The 24,469-nt window shown below is 33.9% G+C and overlaps 4 protein-coding genes across 13 annotated transcripts; 2 read left to right on the forward strand and 2 right to left on the reverse strand.

Moving 5' to 3' along the window:
- The first annotated feature begins 3,500 nt into the window (after window positions 1-3,500).
- LOC108555842 (selenium-binding protein 1-B) lies at window positions 3,501-7,647 on the forward strand. Of its 8 annotated transcripts, none has more exons than XM_017911675.1 (9): window positions 3,648-3,707; window positions 4,429-4,469; window positions 4,527-4,690; window positions 5,485-5,664; window positions 5,898-6,201; window positions 6,428-6,688; window positions 6,905-7,238; window positions 7,373-7,495; window positions 7,566-7,647. In XM_017911675.1, the coding sequence occupies exons 2-9, from the start codon at window positions 4,454-4,456 to the stop codon at window positions 7,612-7,614; spliced, it is 1,431 nt and encodes a 476-aa protein (XP_017767164.1). In that variant the 5' UTR covers window positions 3,648-3,707; window positions 4,429-4,453; the 3' UTR covers window positions 7,615-7,647. The 8 variants fall into 8 exon arrangements, with proteins under 8 accessions (XP_017767168.1, XP_017767161.1, XP_017767165.1 ...); XM_017911673.1 differs by lacking the exon at window positions 3,648-3,707 and adding an exon at window positions 4,118-4,212 and having other exon boundaries at window positions 4,360-4,469; XM_017911677.1 differs by lacking the exon at window positions 3,648-3,707 and adding an exon at window positions 4,118-4,212 and having other exon boundaries at window positions 4,360-4,469; window positions 4,536-4,690.
- A 281-nt stretch (window positions 7,648-7,928) lies between these two features.
- Window positions 7,929-8,787, forward strand: l(1)10Bb (BUD31-like protein). The gene is made up of 3 exons (XM_017911703.1): window positions 7,929-8,153; window positions 8,270-8,392; window positions 8,466-8,787. Exons 1-3 carry the CDS (start codon window positions 8,060-8,062, stop codon window positions 8,681-8,683), a joined length of 435 nt encoding a protein of 144 aa, XP_017767192.1. The 5' UTR covers window positions 7,929-8,059; the 3' UTR covers window positions 8,684-8,787.
- A 1,936-nt stretch (window positions 8,788-10,723) lies between these two features.
- Window positions 10,724-18,945, reverse strand: LOC108555912 (uncharacterized). 3 transcript variants are annotated; one of them, XR_001890794.1, is made up of 6 exons: window positions 18,857-18,945; window positions 17,207-17,367; window positions 16,858-17,052; window positions 16,433-16,647; window positions 13,281-16,300; window positions 10,724-10,898 (listed from the first exon to the last, which is right to left on the reverse strand). XR_001890794.1 is itself a non-coding variant. In XM_017911797.1 (5 exons), the coding sequence occupies exons 3-5, from the start codon at window positions 16,952-16,954 to the stop codon at window positions 13,598-13,600; spliced, it is 3,015 nt and encodes a 1,004-aa protein (XP_017767286.1). In that variant the 5' UTR covers window positions 16,955-17,052; window positions 17,207-17,367; window positions 18,857-18,945; the 3' UTR covers window positions 12,990-13,597. The 3 variants fall into 3 exon arrangements, 2 of the variants coding, with proteins under 2 accessions (XP_017767286.1, XP_017767287.1); XM_017911797.1 differs by lacking the exon at window positions 10,724-10,898 and having other exon boundaries at window positions 12,990-16,300; XM_017911798.1 differs by lacking the exons at window positions 10,724-10,898; window positions 17,207-17,367 and having other exon boundaries at window positions 12,990-16,300.
- A 2,281-nt stretch (window positions 18,946-21,226) lies between these two features.
- Window positions 21,227-24,022, reverse strand: FoxK (forkhead box K). Its single transcript, XM_017911765.1, has 5 exons — window positions 23,626-24,022; window positions 22,503-23,276; window positions 22,144-22,403; window positions 21,874-21,976; window positions 21,227-21,794 (listed from the first exon to the last, which is right to left on the reverse strand). The coding sequence occupies exons 1-5, from the start codon at window positions 23,985-23,987 to the stop codon at window positions 21,620-21,622; spliced, it is 1,674 nt and encodes a 557-aa protein (XP_017767254.1). The 5' UTR covers window positions 23,988-24,022; the 3' UTR covers window positions 21,227-21,619.
- Window positions 24,023-24,469: the final 447 nt, after the last annotated feature.

Consider the following 24,469-nt stretch of genomic DNA (forward strand, 5'->3'; position numbering starts at 1 on the left):
AAGTAAAAACTCGAGAAGAATTAAAAGTTATAAAGAAAGAGAAAGAGTTAGTTATAAATAGGTTGTAAAAAGTAGAAATTTTTATTGACTGTCTCTTATATTTATATTTTCAGAGCAGTGAAGGAAAGGATAAAAAATAAATTGAGAGATGCAAAAAGGGAACCGAAGAATGTAGAAAGTTATAAAATAGATGATGTTGAAGATGATAAAGATATATGAAGGAAAATGAATAGGGAATAAGGAACTCCTTATGAGGTTTAGCACGAGAATGTCACGGGACTAGCTTAGACACGCGAGTGAAAATATTCACGAAGGCTTTTATACGAGTAGGTATAACGTATAGAAAAGACAACGTGTATAGGTTTAGAGTTAGACTGACTTTATTTCGGTTTTGGGTTGGGGTATATATATATATTCTTATTATCTTGTCCTGGATGGTTTGGAAGGGGTTTCGGTCGTCTGGTGATTCGTGTAGGCTAATGTCACAGGATTGCGTCTTGGATTTTGGAGGTCTAGTCATATCGATGATTCAGGTCGGTTGTCGTCACAAGAGAAAGCCGAGGAGATGCACGATAAGAGAGATAGATGCAAGATAAATCAATATCTAGAATTATTAGGATAACTCATGTATTTAAATAGAATCATTTGCAGTAGTGTGTATATGTCTATAAATATTGTTAAGCCTTGGAATGTCGCCCAGGTATTTCGTTCGGCCCTTTGTTTAGAATAGACTGTGTGAAGGCTCTGAAATTTCTCAAGTACCATTGATGAGACCCTAGGACCGCAATGTCCCAAGTAGTGAGGTTGTTTATATCCTTACTGTCAGCGCCCTTTGATTTCTTTAGCACCTAAGCCACCACTTAGGTAATCCGCAACAAACAACTATATATAACCCTTCAAGAAAACAAGCACAATTATCCAGATTGTTTGAACAACCACCACCACCATCGAAAGACGCTGAAGTTAACATGCACCCCCAACATCATAGCAACCAATCAGCAGAGAGACCAGGATTATATAACCACCGAGTCAGTATCAGTCAGTCAGTCAGTCAGAGGAGTCAATCAATAACATTCGAAGAGTTCAGAAGAGTTATCCGAAACTACTACATAAAATACAGTCCACTATAAACACAACGTTCCTCAAGAAATTTGGTTCGTCATTAACCGTCGCCAATTGAGGACGACCTATTGACGATATACAAATATTGTTACATATATATATATGGTCATTATAATGATAATTGTTACGTGATATGTATTACGAAACATCTTTTTCTCGCAACGGTCCGTGATACGGACATCTACTCAGATTCTAATGTCTATATGTCATTGTTTATTATGTCGATAATAATTAACGTGTACATGTGAAACTTTCAAAGTGAATAAAAAGTACCTAAGCATATAATCATTGCCTTTCATTTTCTTTTTACCAAGAATAAAATCACTCAACTTCAACTGTGACTTCGCGTTCGTCTATAATTAATTCATCAACTTTTAAAATTTCATCGTAAAGGCACAGCCTTAGCGTACTTTCTAATATAATTCTTGATATGAATTCGTTGTAATTTAAATCATTATTGGTGATTATTGCATAGAGTGTTTCAACTATTGCCGAAGATACTAATCGTTTATCTTTCTATTAGTATAATGGAATAATTAATAATTCAAGTTCATGAATTAATTATAGAAATTTGGAATTTTTCGCAACAGAAATATATTTATATTTGCTTCATTAATATTAATAAATATAAGAAACATCGATTGATGTTTTATATCGATACTTTAGCACATGGATATTTCAAAGACGAAGCATCTTCTCGCGAAAACAAGGAACAGCTTTGTCCAATCGCAGAACACTTCTAGTCTACGCGATACCTGTAGCACATGATGCAATATTTACACGCGTTACAGTGAAACTTTCAGTCCTTGAACAAAACGTTCCGCGAAGTAGTGTTATTCTTGATCAATCTTCCAATTACTGCAATTGATTAAAGAAATATTTAAGAACAATAACACGCAGTATCAGTTATTATTTCGGAACAATAAACAACCTTTACACATTGTCGTGACATATACGAAAGGACCACAACACAAGGTTAACAAATTACGAGAACTTTACCAAGAACAGGATAAATAACTGTGAACATTTGTTCGGCAGTAACAAACCACATGTGGAGAAAAGTGAAGGTGTACATGTGAAATAATGTGATAGAAGTATAAGTAGTGCCTGTGAGATCGTTCTACACAGTTCAATTCTTTCGCTTATATTTTGCCGACATTAGGCTTTTGGATTAGGTTCTCCCTGCATTGCAGCGTTGATTAGGCTTATCTCTATATCGTATGCCGATTTTTCTATGATTTCCAGCATTCGTGTCCGAAATTTAGTGACGAAGGTGTCTCTGACTACGAAATCGTGCTGCCTAATAGAATTTTTTTTCTTCTATTTCAGATATTAGGCTTTTTGATTACGTTTTTTCTACATAACAGCATAGAGTGGACACTATCAACTATGGACAGGAATCGAAACCCGGATTTCCAGCATCGGAAGTTTCGAATATCGCTGTTAGGCCACAACTCCACTTGGAAACAATTGGAAATAAATCTATAGTTAAAGATATAATAAAACTTTAATCATAAATATCTCAAAAACTATTGAGTAGTTGCGGCTATAATGATATATATCCTTGAACTCCATGACGAAATCTACAAACTTACAAAGTTTCAACTAAGTCAGTGATCCAAAGGACGCACTCTCCTTGTAAGAGCTACGCAGTGCTGGCAGTCCAGTCTAGCCTCTAAAAGGCTACCTTCTGGTACCATGGAGGCTAGACTGAAATCGCGAATACCACTTAATTTGAAAAAATTCCTGCTATCGTTCGAATCGCAAAATGAGTGATTATCCTTACGCAATCGTTCCATTCTTTCAGGCTGATGCGTAACGTATTCGCTGGCGTACTAGTGCACAGTTCGCGAGACGTCGAGTGCTTGGTAGTCTCGTGTCTCGCAAGTTACACTTCTAACAATCAGTTCGTTCTAACATTGCGAACCAATACAATTCTCATGTAACAAAGTTCTTGCATTTTCATGCACATATTTTATGTTTGGCTCCAAATCACCATGATAAATATTCCTCCAAGTGATTGTTGTCTTGTATAGAGAACACTATAGTCAGTATCATATTTTTAGGTCGGTAAAGCAGGAAATGTTTGATTGCGAAAATCTTTATAATGTTAGATTTATTCTATATTTTGTCTATGAGACTATCCTGGCAGCCAATTATGCTATATGACAGATTATCCTGAAAAAGCTTAACAAACTAATACCTTTTTATAATAGCTATTTTGTCGTGATTTTGTCATCTTTCACCATTCATGTGAATATTTTTCTAATCGTTACTGCAATGAAAAACACTGAGCGTAAGAAACAATATTATGTGGCGAGATAATTACTCACACCGTTGAAAGAACGTCAAGCGACATCTGGCGGTTTGCTTAAAAAGATTCACGCTATCGCCATATTGCAATACAACGAAAGTTCTTGACTAGATAACATGTATATTTATATAATTACTAAATAAAATTCCTCTTCCGTAAATTGTGGGATGTTTATTCTCCACTGTGATAAATGTTAGTGAACAAAAAACCCCTACAATCATGTTTTCGATATCGATATTTCAGAACATGTGACACAATGCGCGCATGAATTGTAAGATTTTTTCCATTTCTCCGTTATGATTTCTTTCACAATTAATATACCGAACAAATTATTAAAATTGCAGCATAATTCTATCGTTTAATAAACTTTTAATTACTAAATTCAAAAGTTTAAGTGGCTCCATTACTATATTTGTATAGCTTTGAATGTTATCTTGCGAAATTTTATATTAAATTTCATTTGTATTTGCATTAATTAAATATGTAAATTAATAAATAATAAACTTTCAACGTCATCAACTTAGCATAGAATAAGTTTACAGTATTACTGAGACAATCTCAGATATTTTGCACAATTGATATTTCCGTTCGTGAAGCACAGAGAACTGTATAGTGATAAGTCTCTTCTATACAACTTATTCGCGATAGTATGTATGTACTTATATAAGCACATGGAAGAATTCTCTTTGAGTTTCACTGCTGTTATCTCGCACGAGTAACGTTCTCGGATGATCATTCAACAACTTTATTTGCATTCGAATTACACGTACTACGTTGTACGTATTTAACAAGTTATTACTAAATTGTCAAAATTAATTTCATTTAAATTTTTAAATGCTTACGTTTTCTTATAATTAAAATAATATCATTTTTTATTAATTTCCTTCTCTGTTTTTCTCTATTATTCTTACTACTTTTTTAAGTTTTAGTTCTTTCATTTCTCAACAATCCTTTGACTGCATAAAATTTATACGTTGTTTAATATCAATTAGTGTACAGAAAATAATCGTCACGAGAATGTTCAAAAACCAAGGTATGTTTATGAAATTATTTTGTTCCTTAATTATTCAGCGAAGAACTTCTTCTTCAGGTTCTTCAGGTTGCAGCGGTCCTGGTTATAAATCACCAAAAGCAGCTATACTCGAAGGACCGCGTGAGAAACTCATGTATGTTGTCTGTGTTCATACGGATTCAAATAAATCTGATGTCCTGTGCACTGTTGACATAGATCCCACTAGTGATGATTACTGCAAGGTATAATGATTTTTACCGATACATATCTAGGTTTAGTTATAATGTTCAGAATAGTTTCGCATTCTATATGTGTACATAAATATTCGAATAAAATTCCGAAGAGACCCAACAGCTGATGGAAAAGAAATTTCGTCAAAAGGAACGAGTATGCTGACTCATGCACTGTTACAGACGTGTACGTGTAGGTAAAATTCGATGCGCCGTACTAAAAGTTTTTTATTTATATCTAAAAAATTATTGAATTCCTGATACTGAAATTTAAAATTTAGGATTTATTTCTTTACTCTTTCCGCTTTTTTCAAATGTTTTCTTCATCAACGACTGGGACTTATTGGAATTACATGCAAATATTTATATTTTGTAGTTGCCTATATTATATTGTTTCAGTCATATATGGAATTTGACTATAGTACATAATACCGATAAACGGGAATGCATATACAGCAAAAAAGATTGACTACTGGAAATCCCTGTTTGTATTCCAGTAGGACAATAACTCACATCTTATTACGGAAAATGTGAACGAACGAAAAAAATATGTAACAATGAATTATCAATATATTGATGCGTTGGTGATTCGTATCTTCACATTTTATAGCAGAAATATAAATTACATTTACAATACAATACTGAATGAAAAATATTTACTTGTATGCATACAAACATATTTTTTGTGTAATTATTACACATATTGAAGGAAAAAAGAATGGAAAACATATTTTATAGATGAAACTTTTATAGAAATATTCTATACATGTAAAATTTTATTCGCACAGAATATTTATATTTTATAGATCATTCACAAGTTGCGAATGCCCTATGTTGGTGATGAACTTCATCATTCTGGTTGGAATATTTGTAGCAGTTGTCATGGTCAATCACAAAAACGAAATACTTTAGTGCTTCCATGCCTAATGTCCGATCGTGTTTATTTTATTGATACAACCAATGAACGTGCTCCATCAATGAAAAAGGTTCAATATCTTATATGATTATATGGGTATATGAATAACAAATAATTTTATGAATATTCCATTGTAATTTATAATTACCTTAAATCAACTTAAATTTAATTTTATTTAATTTCTAATAATTGTATCGTGTTATATGTATCTATGTTACATGAGTTTGTTAAATATTATTCATTGTGTAAATATTATTCCAAGATTTACAGTAGATTGTATATTTTTGTACTTTCCTTAACAAGGTATTGAATTCGACGGAGATAAATCAATATGGAGTATCAACTTTGCATACAAGTCATTGCTCGCCAAACAGAGAAATTTTAATTTCTACATTAGGTAAACCAAATGGAGATGCTATGGGTGAATTTCTTTGCATCGATGCTGAAACACTCAAAGTCAAAGGCACATGGTCCACAGGAACAAAAAGAGCAATGTTCGGTTATGATTTCTGGTATCAACCATACCACGATGTACTTGTAGCAACTGAATGGGGTGTACCTAGAATTTTCAAAAGGGGCTATGCTATAACTGATAGCTACGATCCTGGTAAGTTATGTTTTTTGTGTATACACATACACAACTTGTATACATTCATATATCATCAGTTTTTATCATGTGAATATATCGTATTATATAATAGATAATTTTTTCAACGTTTTTTTCAATTTACATTTTTAATCACCCTTGTCCATTATATCTTAATCAACTTCTTTGCTGCTACCCTTCTTTATTCGCTACTTAGTATTTTTATTTTTGTTATATCTTTCTATAGCAATTTATGGCAGAAGCTTAAATTTTTATTCGTGGAATAAAAGAGAGTTAAAGCAAGTGTTAAATTTGGGTGAAGATGGTATCGCCCCACTTGAAATACGATTTCTTCATGATCCAAAAGCTAGTGAGGGATTTGTCGGATGTGCAGTCACATCGAATGTATATAAGTTTTATAAAACATCGAATGCTGAGTGGATTGCGAAGAAAGTTATTCAAATTCCTCCCAAACAAGTAGAGGGATGGATCGCTCCACAAATGTCAGGTATATATACTTTTGAATGTAATCTATAAATATGTTCATACATGCAACAAGTACTCATTAATCATATAAACGAGAATTTTTTTATTCAAATCATGTATGTACATACCTCGCGGTTAGGTTAAATATAATAAATATAGAACATTGTATAAAGAATATACATTAACTTGTTATCTATCTTTCTTTCGTTTTTTGTTCTTTTTTTTTTCTTATTCATAGGAATGATCACAGATATCTTGATCAGTCTCGATGACAAGTACCTCTACTTATCAAACTGGCTTCACGGAGATGTTAGACAGTATGATATTTCTGACACAGAAAATGCAAAATTAACTGGTCAAATTTTTCTTGGTGGCTCGATCTTACGGGACTCCAAAATTCGCGTAATTCGAGATGTAGAACTTGCTAATCAACCCAATCCAATTTACGTTAAAGGCCGTCGTCTTTATGGATCTCCTCAAATGCTTCAATTAAGCCTTGATGGAACACGCCTTTATGTGACAACTTCTATTTTTAAACCATGGGACCAACAATTTTATCCTGAACATGTCAAGTATAATTCAAATTTTATTCATTTTTTTTTATTATCCAATATCCTTTATTATTTGTAACTTATATTTTAAACTGCAAAATATATATTCATGTTTTATGCGCGCATATGATATATATATATATATGTAATTCTAGGTATGGTTCGACCATGATCAAGTTGGATGTTGATGTTATAAATGGTGGTTTAAAACTAGATGAAGAATTTTTGGTAGATTTTGGTAAAGAGAAAAATGACATTTTACTGGCACATGAAATGCGGTTTGTATCTTATTGTATTACCAAGAGTCTCTTATGTGTTTTCAAATAATAATTACGCCTTTTTTTTCAGGTATCCAGGAGGTGATTGTACATCAGACATATGGTTATCGGTTGATTAATTTGTTCACTGATTCACGTTATATTTTTTACTAGATTTAAAAATAATATATTCTAATTGAAACTTAGGTTTTCTTTAAAATAACAAAATTAATTATAAAATATATCATTTAACTCGAAATATCTTTTTATGTCAAATAATATTTTTTAAATACTGATGATGAATTCTTTCTTTTATTTTTGAACTTATTCCTTTTCCAACTTCTTCAACTTTTTTCATCTATTCTCTTTGCAATATACTTGCATTTTATACATATAAACGATATATTTACGACTTCCTAGTTTGGCAGTGATACGATTCGGGACGTCTTCTATACGCATTTTCCGTACACACATCCATGTTTACGTTTTAAGTTGCCTGGTGTCGACATATATATGTCTGACTAACGGTGCGAACCTAGTTTGTTTATATATGTGCGTGGAAAGTTATTTTTGTATAAATTAAAAATGCCAAAAGTGCGTAGAAGTAAGAAACCACCACCGGATGGTTGGGAACTAATTGAACCAACGTTAGAGGAATTAGAACAAAAAATGCGAGAAGGTAACGATAAGTGAAAATAGAGGTTATGGTTAGAAGGTTATGTTAAACACAATATATTTGTATTTTCGATAATATTTCCTTGAGATAATTCTTATTGCACTGTATTTGAATTGTAGCTGAAACAGAACCTCATGAGGGAAAACGAAAACAAGAATCTTTATGGCCCATATTTAAAATCCATCATCAAAAATCACGATATATATACGACTTATATTACAGACGGAAAGCTATAAGTCGCGGTTAGTAAAAAGGCTGTAATTATTTTATTTTCTTGTTTATTTCTTTTTTATTTATTACGGTAACTCTTTTCAGAATTATATGATTATTGCCTAAATGAAAATATAGCAGATAAGAATTTGATAGCCAAGTGGAAGAAAGTGGGATATGAAAACTTATGTTGCTTACGCTGTATACAAACCAGAGACACTAATTTTGGTACAAATTGTATTTGCAGAGTACCTAAAGGCAAACTTGAAGAAGGTAGAATAGTAGAATGTATCCATTGTGGATGTAGAGGATGTTCTGGATAAAATGTAGCAATGAATATAAGATGCGTATTTATGTTTATGTTAATGCTGATGCATCGAACAATATTAAAAACTTTATTACATAATATTAACAACCTATGAAAGTATTAACTTAAAAGATAAAAGCATTCTCTTTTTAGTATCATTTCTACTGTATAATTATAAGTACTTGGATAAATTCTAGAATGATATTGTTTCCGTTACAATTGTGGATTTCTTATATTTAAATTTATCATGCGAGTAATTACATTGTACAGATAAATAAAAAGTTCTCAACATTAAAAAGAAAAAGAGAAGAAAAAGAAAGATATGTTACATTCCTTTAATACATGGTACTTTTTCCAAATGTAAAGGTTAAACAGAGCAATTTTTTACTCAAAGATTGTAATTAATTAATTAATTTTGGAAAGTGAGTGAAAAGAAGATATACGTGTACATGTGTGTATAAAGTTACTATTATTAACTACATATATATAAATTTATTATAGCGCTTTTGACATAAAATCAGCATAATTTGTTAATCGCAATAGTTTTTGTGAAGTTCGGTAAAGACTGTTTGACTTTCTTTGTGAGCAAATGTTTGTGTACATTGGTTATTTAATACAATGAATCTTTTACCTTTCCGCCAAATTGTAGTTGTTTCAGGTGATAAATCACATATTGTGTTTTTAATAGTATGGCAAATCACTTTTTTATTTGTGGATAAAAATGAAATAGCAGAATGACATTCTGATGCAGTAAAATCTTTCCAAGAAGTTTGTGTAGCAATTCCTATAATTTGCCATGAATATTTAATACTGCAATTGTAGACTGATTCATCGTCGAAACATTTATTTCCATTAACTAAATTATTCAAAAGCGTTTGCGATGTTTGTGAGCTTGTACCAATCACCTGCCATGAATACTTTATCCTACAAAGATGATGATGTTCATTTCTGTGGATCGAATGATCAATATTCTCCTGAGGATGACATTGTAGATTATGCGTATCCAAAATTTTACTGTGTATATCTTCTATTGAATTTGTCTGATGTGTTTTTAAAAAATGATCTTCATAATCAATAGTACTATCAGAAATTGTCTCTTTTACAGTTGCACCGACTTTCTTTAGAACAGAATTACAATAAGAATCAAGAAAACATTGTTTTCCAACGTTGCCTTCTTTCACAGTTTCCGTCGTTGTTGTACTTAATATAATCGAAATATTTGACGTATTACTCGATGTAATTGAATCATTTGAAAGATTGTTTTCTGATAGTTGTATCTTTCCATTATAATTTGATAATAAACACTCAGTTTGCTTAGAATTATATCGCAATCGACAAATAACATTTTCTGGTTCGTACAACTTTAAATCTTTAGTGTTGCCATTTGTTTTTGAAAAATTTGACACAATGCTACTAATGGAGCTAATTGTTTTCTTTCCATTGGTTTTATCGCTTTCTTTCCATTTCTTTTTGTTGGATTTAATAACATTGTTATTGATCGAAAAGGCCTGACATGTAGTGAGCGAAGTCAAAGGTAAATGAAAAAGCGACGAAGGAAATACCAATGTTTGCTTTTTATTTCGCGATCGTTCAGAAAAAATTTTTGATTGATCATTCATATAATTGCAATTTTTATTAATCAAACGCAATTGCTTATTTTTCAAATTTACCTCTTCGTGTTTAATGTTAGTCTGAAAACATATTGCATGTTAATGTTACATGTTAATTACCTTCCTCTGCTTTTCCTGAAGAAATGAAAGAACGAAAGGAGAGGAAGAGAGAACTCGAAAATGGAGATACAAAAGGAAAAATGTTCAATTTTAATAAATAACTTGTTTCGGATGGAGTTTTGAATTCACATATCTCTTTACTGGAAGACGACTCGGTTTTTTCAACAATGACATTGTTAGTTTACTATTGCTACATTGACACAATTTAACAATTTCAATCCTTGATTCAGAAAAATTACACTGTTTTGCTTCATTATGTTTTTTCATAAAAATTGTTTTTCTTATTGGTACAAAAACATTTTCCGTAATTAATTCAACATTCGGTACAAGCGACGTTTTTGGTACATAATTGTTTTCTGGGGCACATTTCCATTCCATTATGTTTGTTAATCAAAAATAGGATATTAAATTTTATTTTCTTGCCTCTACTTTATTTATGTAGCTTACTTTTTGATTTGTCATATTTTCAAATTAAGTGAAATGGAAAGGAACAACAAATACCTGGAAACGAAGGTTAAGTAATTTTACCAAAAAAAAGAAGAAGAAAGAAAGTTCAACTGATTTTGTAGGAAAAAAAAAACAAAGAAAGAGATAAAGAAGAAATATCGTGATTGCATTATTTCATGAGTAAATTTTCATTGAGCGTTTTATGATTATAATAATTCTTTACAAAGATTAAAATATAATCACAATATTTTAAACATGGATGATACTGTGATAAACGAGAAAAAGAAAAACGCTCGTAAATTATGAAATATATGTACATTTATTGGATTAAAAATGATGGAGGAGACTACGCTTTCCCTTCTACGCACATTTTGCTAACCACCCTTCGTTCTCCTGACTCTCATCACAAATACCTACCTGCCTGCTTGTTTGCCTGATTCAGGTATTTTGAGACGGAGTGCGGAAAAATAACGGGTGTTATTTTATACTACGGTATACGACGAACTCATCTTACGTAAGAATACTTACTAATTCTGTAAGGGACACTCGTTACTTTTCCCTCATTTGAGGCAAGTTCAGGCAGCAGAACTGCACATTCGCGACGATAGTGGAGTAAGCGAAAAAGCAGTGCTTTCGATAAAATGTAAGAAAAATGGAAAGCATGGTCTTCGTCTGGCTACGCTACTCTTAATCCGATCATAGCAACTGGTTAATTTAAATATGTTTAATAACATTAAATATTTTTTCATCCTATCATGGAGGATAATTTTTATTAATAAAAAATATAATATAATGCTGATGTTGTTGGCAATAGCAATCTCTTTAACGATGGTAATAGTGTTGATAACAATGAAAAACAGCATAGTAACAGCAATATAATGAATAAAAATAATGTCACAACGAAGTTCCGCGAAATCTCAATGATAATTATTGTTTACCTTAAATATAACGGTGCAAACAATAAATTAATAGGACAACAACGTGTATAATAACTCAAATGTGTGAACAATGATATAAATTCGAGCTACTATGTTTGACATGATGAATATCGTAATAGCAGAATAGACGGAATGGTAAGAAAAATGATTTCAATCTATAGTTTAATAAATTTGTTTGGAAATTAGCAATGGTATTCAGTATTCTAGTCTATAATAAAGAGAAAAGATAGGTAAATTCCGATTGTCTCGAATAATTTGATGCTTTTGTCTTCGTCGTCGTTTAAATGAACACATTGATCATAGTTGCAACAATCTGAATAATTAATTGATAATAGTTCAGTAGCGTAATAAACTTAATCGAAATCCAATCGAATTAAGAAGACAAATAAATATAGGTAAATGTAATACCAATCATTTCCTGTTTGTGATACTCAAGTAAACAATGTCTTTTACGCACGTGCGCGAACGCATACATACGCGTGCGTACACATACTCGATCACGCGTGCATCACCGCATGAGGACGCGCAAATTAACTTTACGCTTAATCTTATAACGATTTTCTACTAATATTCTAAGTTACTATGTAGTAATATTAAATGTTATCTAATCAGAGATTTTGAACTATATACAAAAAAACATAATTTTTTATCAGATTACTTAATAGCAATTTTATCGATGTTTGATGTAAGAGTTATTTGCTTGAGTTGCGCTCTTACATTTATCATTTTCTATTTTCAATATATACAATATTTTTTAGCATATCCTCGAGGGATATTATACGTGTGCATCATTAATAGATGCATAAAGCACACGTGCAAATATTTGCAGGCACTCTTATCAATATGTATAACGCGAATATATTGTGCAAAAATAAAAAGAATATAATTGTAAATTGAACGTGAGTTAAATATGAATCGAATATACTCAGATTGTTACCTCGTTGAATTTACTTACAAATATATTCGTATACATAATATGCATGACTGAAAAATAATTCATATTTCGCAGGACTGTTTCCAATATGTACCATTTTTTTAATACGCAATTTATTTAACATGTCGAAAAAAGATATTTTAGTATTATTTATATATCACTTATTCTCTTTCCTCCTGATTTTTTTTACCTTTTGTTGCATTCTTTTACTGCTTCCCCTTTCCACTCTGTGTGTGTGTGCGCGCGCGCGCGCGTGTGTGTGTGTGTGTGTGCATGTGCGTGCGCGTGCGCGTGCGTGTGCGTGCGTGCGTGCGTGCGTACGTATGTATATTAATATACGTATACATATTCGGAAAAGAAAGTCATATAACTGTTAATATTATTGTATGATAGATATATAAAATGCTCTTCCTCAACTAAGAAATAGTTCCAAGCAACAGATTTTTCGGTTAAAAATGTATACTTGCAATTGTGATGCATCACACACATAGAGAAGGGTGAAGGGGATGGCGGGGGGTGGGGTTGGAGGAGACGTATAGATGTATGTATATTTAAAATACTTACCTATTTTATCTACCTACTTAATCAGTCATCCACCTAATTTGCCATTGTTTCTTGTTTCTTGTCCATCGATGTGGATAAAACGGGTGGAGCGATAAAATTTCTTTCAAAGATTTACGATCAGGTCGCTGGCACAAATACGAACGTCATCCACTGATAGTGTTCGCATCAAGATAATGTACAAAGATCCGCTAATCTAGCATGGGAAACAGAAGAAAAGAACAGAAAAGGTTTTCCATGATTACGTGCCTGTACTTGTATCGGTATTTATGTTCACATTTGTAATTGAATTTGTGTCCATGACCGTGTCTATGTCTATGTCAATAGGATACGTGAATATCCCTAGAGGTTGCTCGCTGCCTGCAAATTTTGCATACAGTAATCAAGCAAATAAGTCCGAGAAGAATAGCAAGGGCTGCGCCTAAACCAGCTCCTGCCCATCCGGCAGAACCAACAACGCTTGCTAAACCACCAACACCATTTCCAGATCCGACAATATTACCATGTTTACTGACAACATCGGCTCCACAAGCTTCAATGGATTCATCATTCGGTTCCTCTACGATTGTCAACAAACCGGTACTATTATGCGTATTTTTGAACATCGATCGAAGTTCTGGTACAGGGCAATTAATAACACCGTTGCAAACAAGTCTCATAGGGATACAACCAGCATTTCCCGGACATTGAAATCCACAAAATTCTTCCAGTTTTTGTGTATTCAAAGACCCTGAAGCATCACGTGGCAGATGATACAATTCCGTCCAGGCGATTTTAAATGCCGCTCTCGCTGGGGCCATAGATCCAGTAAATTGAATGATCACGGTCGGCCAATCAAATTCTTCTTGGTATTGCTCCGTTGGTAGCGATGAGTGTGACATTGGCGGTGATGCTGACTGTTGTAAATATGTTTGAACTTGGTCAAAATCCATATTGAAGTGTGCAGAATCGTGGTTCCCAGGTGTACGAATATATGGAGCGATCTGAGCTGCCGATATAATTGGCATTTCTCTAACATAACTAACATTTTCACCGCATATACCAAGAAATGGCTCTGCAGTTCCAGGCAGAAAGATTTCCAATTTTCCATCCTCACAGGATCTTGAGGCAAACTTAATTTTGTCGAAATGCAGCCAAACATCTCTATCTCGATTTACACGTAATTCCCAGATACATTTGATTGATCGAGGTGGTGCAACGTATCCGAGTGCTTCATAATGAGGGAATTCAATTTCACCATCGGTCGTAGCTGGCAAAATTGCTGGTCCGCATAATGGACTGTGAGCAAATTCATATCTTGCCTCGAACAACGGTGAGGATTGTTTGAAGTAGCTCGCTGCGGCATGCGCACCATCTATTAAAAGTTTTAACTCAAGTTTCTCACCTCGTGAAACTACGCGAAGTACCGGTTGACCTTCACCGTTTGGTTCATTAATCGTTGTCGATCGACAGATACAATGACCTCTATCGACACTGTTATTTTGTTGTTGACGCTGTTGTTGCTGTTGCTGCTGCTGCTGTTGTTTCTGCTGCTGCTGCTGCTGCTGATGATGATGATGATACTGCTGCTGCTGCTGCTGCTGCTGTTGTTGTTGTTGTTGTGAATATTGATCGTTAACATGTATGAAAGGAGGTTCTCTGATAATTAATCGATCGACTCGACTATCCCAACATTGACCGCACTGTGCATACGGATGCTCTTTGAATGAAATTGAGTCCACAATAAGAATTACTCGTGCATATAACCGCTTGTCTGTGATAAAGGTATAAGTGCAAGAAAGATCTGTCGGTGGATCACCTGGTCGCTTGTAAACGAGGGTATTTAATGGTGATCGAAATCGACCAGAACGTTCTTTCCAAGATGCAAATGTTTCGTCACATTCGGTTCCAGGAACAGGGGTGCCAAATCTCGTCACATTAAAAAAGTCATAATGCGCCCAATAATATAACGAGCTACCAGAATAACTTCCCGTTTTGCTCTCAAACTTGACGAATAAAGCGTTTGAGCTCGAAACAAAATCATGTTTCTCCATCGGTTTGCTAAACGTGTCGCAAAAAGTTTTAATAATTTTAGCATCATCTGGCCAGTCGGCATCGTAGAGAGTCAAACTTTCACCGCAATCACCATCGTATGGTTGTATAGGCGATTGGATGCGATTAACTCGAAAACTAGGAAAATAAAGTCTTGCAATTTCTCCCGGTCGACCTTTGAGAAGATACGTACAACTAGTATGCGGCGGATACCAGTGTGCAACCGAAAGAAATATTCCTTCGTTACCGCTGTGTAAAGACTCGCTGTTTAACAACCAATCACAACTACCATTTTGAACGCCCTCGGTCTTTACATGGCCCGGCAAATTACCAACATTAAAATGAAAGCCGGTATTTAAAAGGGGTCCAGCTGGTGATGAGATAAATTCTATGTAAAGGTCCTCGCTGGTACCGATTATGCTATACGGAAATTTCCCCATACCGCAAAAGGTACCGATTGCTGTACTATTCCCATCTTTGCCATCGTAAACGCGTATGTAGTCATACGGACAATGCTCTGAGCCAGAACTTATTGGTCTCATGGGACAAGTCATTATGTTTTCGCATCTTTGCCCGTCGATATTGAACTCTTTGTTCTCAATGTACAATTTTATATAAGGCGCCCGTGTATTAAGTCGATACTTACAATGTAATGCACGCGGGTAAATACCCGGATAAGCTGGGCTCTGTACATAACACGTTTGTAGTCTACAATTTTCGAAAACTCGTTCGCAATAGCTGCCGGATACGATTGTGCCCCTTCGGTTCGGATAAAGTTCTGGATGTTGGCCGAACCTTAAGTATACGTCAAATTGTTGTTCCGCGCGAGAGTCGAAACTAAAATATGTTTGATCGGTGAAGTTGTCTGCATGGAATATCACACGAACGAAACTCGTTTCGGAAATAAATGTTTGCGGTTGTTCCAATTCACCGCAGTAAACTCCAGGATCTTCCCGATTGGTGATATTTGTTTTCACATTTCCATCTACGATCTGCGAATGGTACGATATACATTAAATGGCATTTACTTTTTCTAGAATTTTCAGTTGAAATGAGAAACTACACTGCACAATGATAGAGACAGGCACTGCGCGCCATTTCTACTATATGAGAAAAAAGCATACCTGTAAATAACCTCCGGAACATGTAGTTGCATTTTCTAATACACCAACTTTAAATTTTTTGAAACGCACTCGTAGGATCCAATCTTGTGGAGTACCACGAAATGAACGGAAACGATACGAGCAAGACAATGGTTTTCCCCAGTTTACTGATGTCACAGCCGGACTCGATACATCTTCATTTACCCCTACTGTTTTGTTGCAATGATCTCGATCCGCTGAGGGATGAGAAGAGAAAGAAATGAAAGAAAGAAAGTGTAAAGGAAAAATGGATATAATTAGAAATCTGTATCCATTTCTCTTGTCGTTTAAACTGAAAAAATAATATCTCCAAGTTTAATATTAAGAAGAAGAAAAAAGTATGCATTTTAATGTGAAAAATTTCATAGATTTTTATTGTAAAGAGACATAACCGAAGAGCGTATTACCTTTGCGAATAGCAGCAGGACTGGGGGTGACGAGAACGAATAAGAAGAGAGCGTAGAATCCCCAGCCCCAGGTGCTCGATACCACCGGTATAAGCATTCCAAGATATGCGCACTGTTTCACGACTCCTTATACTGTCAACCTAATTTCTGGTTTCCTCTTCCTAGCATTGCTTATTCTCTTTTACATCACAGTACCTACAAATCGACGTGTAGTTAAACACATTTTTCAATATACTACGATACATTGTAACGTATATGCACATATCATTAAATTTCCATCTGAATAGACCGAATGGAAAGTTTATCACAAAGATAAATATGAATGGGAAAATGCCAAACGGATTCTTACTTGATACCATTCTTTCTTCATCTTCACACCTACATTGTAAACATAATCCACAGGCTATGGTCAAATACAATACTTAATCAAAATTCATTTACTCGTTATATGGATTAACTAAGCCCGGAAATTGCTCGTTCCGTTGATTGCTCGTTCACTCCAAAACGGGGCTATAATTGATTCAATCCGTGTTAACTCTCCTCTTGTTGACAGTTTAGGACCGAGTAAATTACATATATTTTCCGACTCCCCCTTTTCCGTACGCGCAGCTATAGAAATTTCACTTTTTCAGCTCTGTTTTGACATGTTTTTTCTCTCGATATCTTTTTGTTTAAATTGGCGCAAAAATACGCTAATTTCGGATCTTTCCCAAGATTAGAAAATACCTACATCGATAAATATAGGAATAAATTACATTCGAAAAGGGAACGCACATACTAACAGTTAGGAACAGAGTATGCAATTTAAATATACAAATTATGCAGAAAAAAAGGAATTTACTTGAACGCGTATAAAACACAATACACGTAATCATAAACAAAATTTCTATATTGTACTACCTATTGTACTATAATAAGAATACATAGTTTGTCAAATCACACTATGTTTGTCCTTACATGAATAAATTAAATAATTACTTACTTAGTCGAGGTGTCTTCAGAATGATGATATTTTATTTGTTTTATGTTTTATCAAAATAAAGAGTCATTTTTACTACCTGTAGAACGCGAGAAATTGACTTATGTTTAGAATAATGAATCGTAGTTAAATGTGTTCATGAGTTAATCGTTGATAACAAGTTATTTGAAATATACAACGAAAGTTGTTTTGAAACATAGATTTTAAAAATATAAATTAAAAGTTAGTCGTATAAACTTTGTTTTTTTCTTGAAATTACGATAACACCACCAGCATTTACTAACATTTCGAATCAACGTATATTCCATACCTTTGTCGTTTATACTTATAATGAATGCGAGTAACCATATATCTTATGCAAGATGACTAATTTTTTAAAGCTCTTCTTTACACATAACCACATTGATAAATCAAATACGCGCTAAATACTGCGCGAGCGCAGACGAGCTTTTTACGAGGTAATGGATACTAGAGTACTGCATTATCGAAAGATCATTATTAGCAAAGGTTCCTTTTTTACACTGAGAAATCTTTTGCTTATTCTTTAACCATTAGTTATTCTACTTTCTATCCCTTCTCAGTTTCCCCTATATGTTTTTGCTATTTCACCACTTGTTTTAGCACGTATTCAATTTAACACAGAATTTGATAAATTACTGCAATGTTACATATTTAAAAATATGAATGATCAATCAAATGTATATATCAAAAAAGAATAAGATGATAATTTTACTAAATAAAGTCATACGAATATATAGTTATAATTTGCACATTAAAAATTAGAAGGAGGAGGGAAGAACAAGAATTGTAGTTATGTAGAATAAGGGTGAAAGATATGACAATATGAGGAAAATGCAGGGAACAAAGCAGAATAAGATATGAAGAGATAAGAAAAAGATAAGAAGAAAAGGGAACAAGAATGTGGGACAAATCTAAAAACATTAAGAGCGAACTTTTATAAAGACCAAAAAAACAAATGAAGAACAGCAAATAAAAAGATAAATTGAATCATTACTGTACCAGTTAAAATATTGAGCATCCATCAATTGTTGACGTAAAATTTCAGAACGTAGACTAAATGAAAGGTTGGTAGATTGGTTGGCTTTTTAACTGACTAGCTGGCTGGCTGATTGACTGGCTTGCTGACTGGTTAGATGGCTGGATGTCTGTCTGGCTGGCTGGCTGGCTGGCTGGCTGGATAGCTCGCTAGCTGGCTTAACATCCGATGAGAGAGATTCGGGTCGAACGTCGCGCAAACTCTCTACACCCTCTTTCTTCTTCGCTTTCCCTCTTGCCCTCTCTCACTTCCCTCTTCTTCTTCCTCGTTTCCTGTTTTCTTTTCTCTTACAATTCCTTTTGGCATATATATTTGCTTTTGTAAGCATATTTTACATTCTCCCGTGTTTCATAAATATTATTTAGACAATTTAACGTATGTTATATCCTTTCTATCACGTACACTTCTATTATTTTCTAATAAATATAGAAATAAAAATCTAAAAACACTTATTTTAATCCTCGTCAAACACATGCCATTCTATGATTTATTAAACTTTCTTTCCCTCCATTCATTAATAGGTTAATAACTCTTTTGTTTTTTCGCATTTGATCAAGGAAAGTGCACATGAATGAATTCAAGAAAATTGAAGGGTTTATGGCCGAAAAATCATGTGAAAAAACAATTTTGATCATGGATTCTTTCCAAACTGAAATTATAGGCTCCTTTATAAAGAGAAAAACGAAAAAAAAAAGTAAACGGAAGAGAGTAAAAAAGAAAATGTATATGCATCGAAATTAACGATTGTAAAAGAAAAATTATGAAACTTTTTGTATACAAAATAAAATTATAGATGAATAATACAATCGTAAATGTAATTTCGCAAACATAAAAATAGAAGTAAAATATTTTGTTGAATCAAACAGAAATCTTGTTTCTCAAATTCGTCATTTCGCGAAAATATAAATCATTTCATAGAATATACATCATCTAACAGCAAATGTTTATAAATTTAATCAGAAATATAAAGAACTAAATAAAGAACAGAAATATAATCGATGTGCTAAATGTCTCGCTTCTGCTCTTCTCGTGAAACGATCCTCAGATCCCGTTAATATATTATTTGCTTCATGAAAAACAGATTAATATTTATTTGATTTGATTTCACGATACAATAATTATCGACAATAAAAATGGAATACAACTCGTATGACCTTTCTAATGCACGTCCGAAATGCATCTCTACCAATTTTTAAAAAATTAAAAATTGGAAAAGAAAAATTTAATAGGATTACTTTAAATTCGAAAGTCGCGTATCAAATTGTAAGGTTGTTTCAGATCATTCATCTTTTAAATTCTACATAATTTTAAATTATTATATTTTATTATTTGTCTATCTCGTACCACGAGGCAAGCAGACGTTTCCCGACCTTCTTTAACGCAAAGAGAAACAGTTTGAAGCAATGAATATTCATTTAAGAGTTTATTTACAAGTGGCAACAAAAATACTATCACCTCCTCCTGTATGATTATAGTACGTTAATATCTTTGTTTAGATAAACAGGCACGTCAGAAAGAAATTTCGATCGACGTATTCAGCATAAGATTATTGCTTATTTTTTCTTTTCCCTTTTTTTCTTTTTTTTTTCTTTTTTAGATAGAAACTTTGTAGAATCATATGCAGAACTACAATCTAAAGTTTGTGTCTACGATTCGCGAACATCTCAATGAACGCGAATTGCGTCATAATCGATTTCATTCATCGACTGATACAACGTGAACAGTCGAGTTCAAAAACTGAAAATAGCCAGTGAACATTCTTTCTTCTCCAATAATACCTAGACATTCAACGAAAACAACATTTGAGAAAATATTCAAAGAGATATATGTAATTATATATCCGATCAAGTTGATTCATGAAGGGAAATATTATGGCTTAGACCCCATTAGCTTATTTATGGTGGAAAATGTATAATTTACAACAGATTTCTTAAACAGGTTCATTTACCAGTATTAGCAACGTTCTAGAATAGGTGATCTTTTCCTGCAAAGCACTAAGGCGAACAACGTGAACTGCTTTAACATATTTCCTTCTATTGAGATTCAACATCTTTTTGAATATATTACGATATGATTTTATCCATGATGCTTTTTACATATAATACTCTTTCAAGACTGTTACAAATATTTATTCCCTCTTATAAATACGTAAAAGCTCCCATCATCTTTTTGTGACATATCATCAAACAGAAACGTGAAAAATATATTTATACGAAACACATATGTGTATACTAATAATCAAGACGTCGTTGATTATGTTACCACGTTAACAGTTCGTTGAAATTCGAAAGTTAAAAAAGAAAAAAATATAAAACACTAAAAGTGTGGTTAGAATGTAAGACGAGGGAATAACTTTGTCTGCTCTCGCTTTTTTTTACGAATATTTCACTTGTTGCGTAAAACAATAAACTGTATCGAGTATTTATCATACGCAGAAACTAAAGTAACCACGATGTGGTAAAATGAAAAATAGTACAGAACAAAGTGTGTACATGTACGTATTTGTCGACGCACGCGCACCAAAGATGAAAATGTATGGAGAGACTTAAACGCGGTATGGATATGAACATCGATTCGAAATTCTGAACATGAAGCGTGCACGTGTTGACGGACGCACACACGAACAAGTGTGAGGTACACGCGCGTGCAGATACATTTGACAATGAGCGAGTAGCGCGATGTAACAAAAAATGTCCTACATAACGATAGTCTAGGACAACGATCGTTCAGTGGTCCTCCATTTCATGAACACGTTGACGTTTAGTCGGTGGCTGTTGATGTTCAGCTGGTTCGGGACTTTCAACAATGGCAAGCGGTGCCGGTGAACCTGGAGAACTATCCGATTCTTCGTGTGAACGCTTTGCAACTCCGACGCCTGCGTCGGGACCAATAAAGCTTCCACTGAACGTGACGATATAATATAATAATTAATTTTCCTGAATTGACAAAGAAGGTAAAGCAACAGAAATCTTAAACTTACCTATAATTATATGTGGTCTGTACAATAACAGGAGCTGGACTATATTGACCAGCTGGAGAAAGAGAATGTTCTTCCGTAGTGTTTCCAGATATGACATATTTATCTGAAAAAGCATTTAAATATATTTCAATAGTAGATATTTTTATTATATCTAATAAATGGAAACAGAAAAGTATATAAAAAGCGTAACTGAGTTGCTGAATAAGCATGATCTTTAGCATGTTTCCCTGCAAACAGGAAATATTGGAAAACCATATAGAGAATTATTACCTTCTCTAGTCGCATCACTACTAACACCATTGGTGACAACAGTAATCTGTTGCATTAGGCGACCTTTATGAGATGACTGACTTGAGGATGCATATGGATGACCAGGTGAGCCTGGTGCGGATTGACTAGTCAACTGACCAGCTGGAGAAGACACAGTGCTATCTGGATAAGATTCTGGCCCAGGTGAGGCTTCTCTACTAAGACATTCTGGTGTCATTAAGCCACTGATACCAACATGAGATGGCGATGCAGGTGCACTCCTTAATAATAGTTTCAAACATTATAAACATTAGATTAAAATCTTTAACAACTAATATTTATATAATTGTAAAACAAAAATATTTGTAATATCTACCCACCTAGATGAAAGACCAAATGGGGCACGAAAACATGGTACTCCACGTTGCCTTCTTCGTCTGAATGCTTGTTCTATAAGTTTAGCTTCTGATTGTGGATCTATCCGCCAAAAAGATCCCTTTCCAGGTTCTTCTTGACTTCTTGGTACTTTAATAAAATAACGATTTAATGAAAGATTATGCCTTATTGAATTTTGCCATCCTTTATCTGCAGTTCTATAATATGGATAATTCTTGGTAATATAAGAATAAATGCCAGACAATGTGAGCTGCTTATCTGCAGCTGACGCAATTGCTTGAACAATTAGCTGTGCATATGAATATGGAGGTTTAGAATCATCTTTTGGTGGACTACAGTGTGCTGTTGTGCCGTTTGGACCGCTATTACTTCCACCTCTGTATCTTGACTCAACACCAGGCTCAGGGCTTATTTGTCTATTAGAACTTTGCCCTCCTTCATGTCTGTCGATATTAGAATTTTGAGGATCATTTGCAACAGCAGCTGCATAAACAGCTACCATTTGGAGATCTGCAGATATGTTTCTCCTTCCTTGTCCTGCACGTGGACTAGCAGGACATGAATTAGCAGCACTAATTGTCCCAGTAGGAGAAGGAAATGGACTACTATAGCCTGCATCCGGAATATTAATACGTAACGGTGGTAATGGTGCTCTATGTTTTGGAGGAGAAGGTACACGTATGTTACTTTGTTCTTGTTCATCCACTAATGATTGAAATACGAGTCTTATATTTGTACTTGGAAATCTGAATGTGCATCTGTAACAGAATAAATATTAAAATTCAATGATGAGAATCATAAAAGAATTAAACAATGTTGTCAAAAACAAGTGCAAAAAGTGAAAATAACATTTATACAAATTCTTCAAGAATTGTTTTTATGGGAAAGCATAAGATAATTCTTCATTGTTATTAAATGAAAATGATAGTATCAATTTCAGAAAAATAACACTGCAAGGGGTTAATAAACAAATTTAACTTGAGTAAAGAGACACTGGCACAGACAAAAGTAGCTACATAAAAACCGAATAATAAGATTGCCAGTGGCATGCGAGAAACGTGCAAGAAAGGTTAAGTCGGCTCGATAAAGACTTGAAACATATCTTACGTCTTTGGTAATTGGAAGGCAGGCGCGGCCTTTCGTTGAAAAACCCCATCAACAAAAACACCATTTTTACCATTACAAATCATAAAGAAAAAAGGATGATCATAAAAGATTTCAAGGTGTCGTCGTGAGATAAAGCTGGAGTGGCCCATGTTGACGTCGACCTCACCCTTGCTGCTGTTACGTCCGATAGTGATACGTCGCTGTCTAACCATGTATTCAAATTCGCGACCCTCTAGCCGTGCAATCGGTGCACCTTTTGCTTCCGGGTTCCACTGCATTTTTGTCGGGCTGGCCGGTGCCGACTTCAGTGCCAGAAGGGCCCACGCGTCGCTCTCCTGAGTACGGGAGTACGTAGTAGACATAGCACCGAGTAAGCGAACCCTCCTTTGGGATAGAATGAGAGAGGGAGAAAAAGGAGAAGTAGCAGATATACATAGATAGACAGATAGATACATCGATAGATAGATGCACAGATAGCTAAACATATAGATAAAAAGCAGATAAATATATATATAAATAAACAAAAAGCTAGATAGATACATAGATAGAGAGATAAGCAAATAGATAAAAACAGATAAATAGATAAATAGATAGCAAAATGGCGAGGTACAAGATACATAGGTAGATAGATAGATAGATGAATAGATAGCTAAGTAGATAAATAGATAGATAGATGGATAAATAGCTAAGTAGATAAATAGATAGATAGATGGATAGATAGCTAAGTAGATAAATAGATAGATAGATAGACAGATAGGTGAATAGATAATAGATAAGGCAGGCAGGCAGGCAGGCAGGCAGGCAGGCAGGCAGGCAGGCAGGCAGGCAGGCAGGCAGGCAGGCA

Source organism: Eufriesea mexicana, unplaced genomic scaffold (genome assembly GCF_001483705.2).
Source record: "Eufriesea mexicana isolate 0111107269 unplaced genomic scaffold, ASM148370v2 scaffold305, whole genome shotgun sequence".
NCBI classification, from domain to species: Eukaryota; Metazoa; Arthropoda; class Insecta; order Hymenoptera; family Apidae; genus Eufriesea; species Eufriesea mexicana.

What these genes read in the sequence shown, in the direction of transcription:
- LOC108555842 (XM_017911672.1), top strand. Translation starts at nt 3,604, where the DNA reads ATGTTTATTCTCCACTGTGATAAAT. An exon ending in AACTGATAGCTACGATCCTG is followed by an intron (nt 6,202 to 6,427) that starts GTAAGTTATGTT and finishes ATCTTTCTATAG; the next exon opens with CAATTTATGGCAGAAGCTTA. An exon ending in GATCGCTCCACAAATGTCAG is followed by an intron (nt 6,689 to 6,904) that starts GTATATATACTT and finishes TCTTATTCATAG; the next exon opens with GAATGATCACAGATATCTTG.
- LOC108555912 (XM_017911798.1), bottom strand. Translation starts at nt 16,954, where the DNA reads ATGCTTATACCGGTGGTATCGAGCACCTGGGGCTGGGGATTCTACGCT. An exon ending in TCCTGCTGCTATTCGCAAAG is followed by an intron (nt 16,648 to 16,857) that starts GTAATACGCTCT and finishes CTCATCCCTCAG; the next exon opens with CGGATCGAGATCATTGCAAC. An exon ending in GTTCCGGAGGTTATTTACAG is followed by an intron (nt 16,301 to 16,432) that starts GTATGCTTTTTT and finishes TACCATTCGCAG; the next exon opens with ATCGTAGATGGAAATGTGAA.
- FoxK (XM_017911765.1), bottom strand. Translation starts at nt 23,987, where the DNA reads ATGTCTACTACGTACTCCCGTACTCAGGAGAGCGACGCGTGGGCCCTT. An exon ending in TAGTGATGCGACTAGAGAAG is followed by an intron (nt 21,977 to 22,143) that starts GTAATAATTCTC and finishes ATGCTTTTTCAG; the next exon opens with ATAAATATGTCATATCTGGA. An exon ending in CAGACCACATATAATTATAG is followed by an intron (nt 21,795 to 21,873) that starts GTAAGTTTAAGA and finishes CGTCACGTTCAG; the next exon opens with TGGAAGCTTTATTGGTCCCG.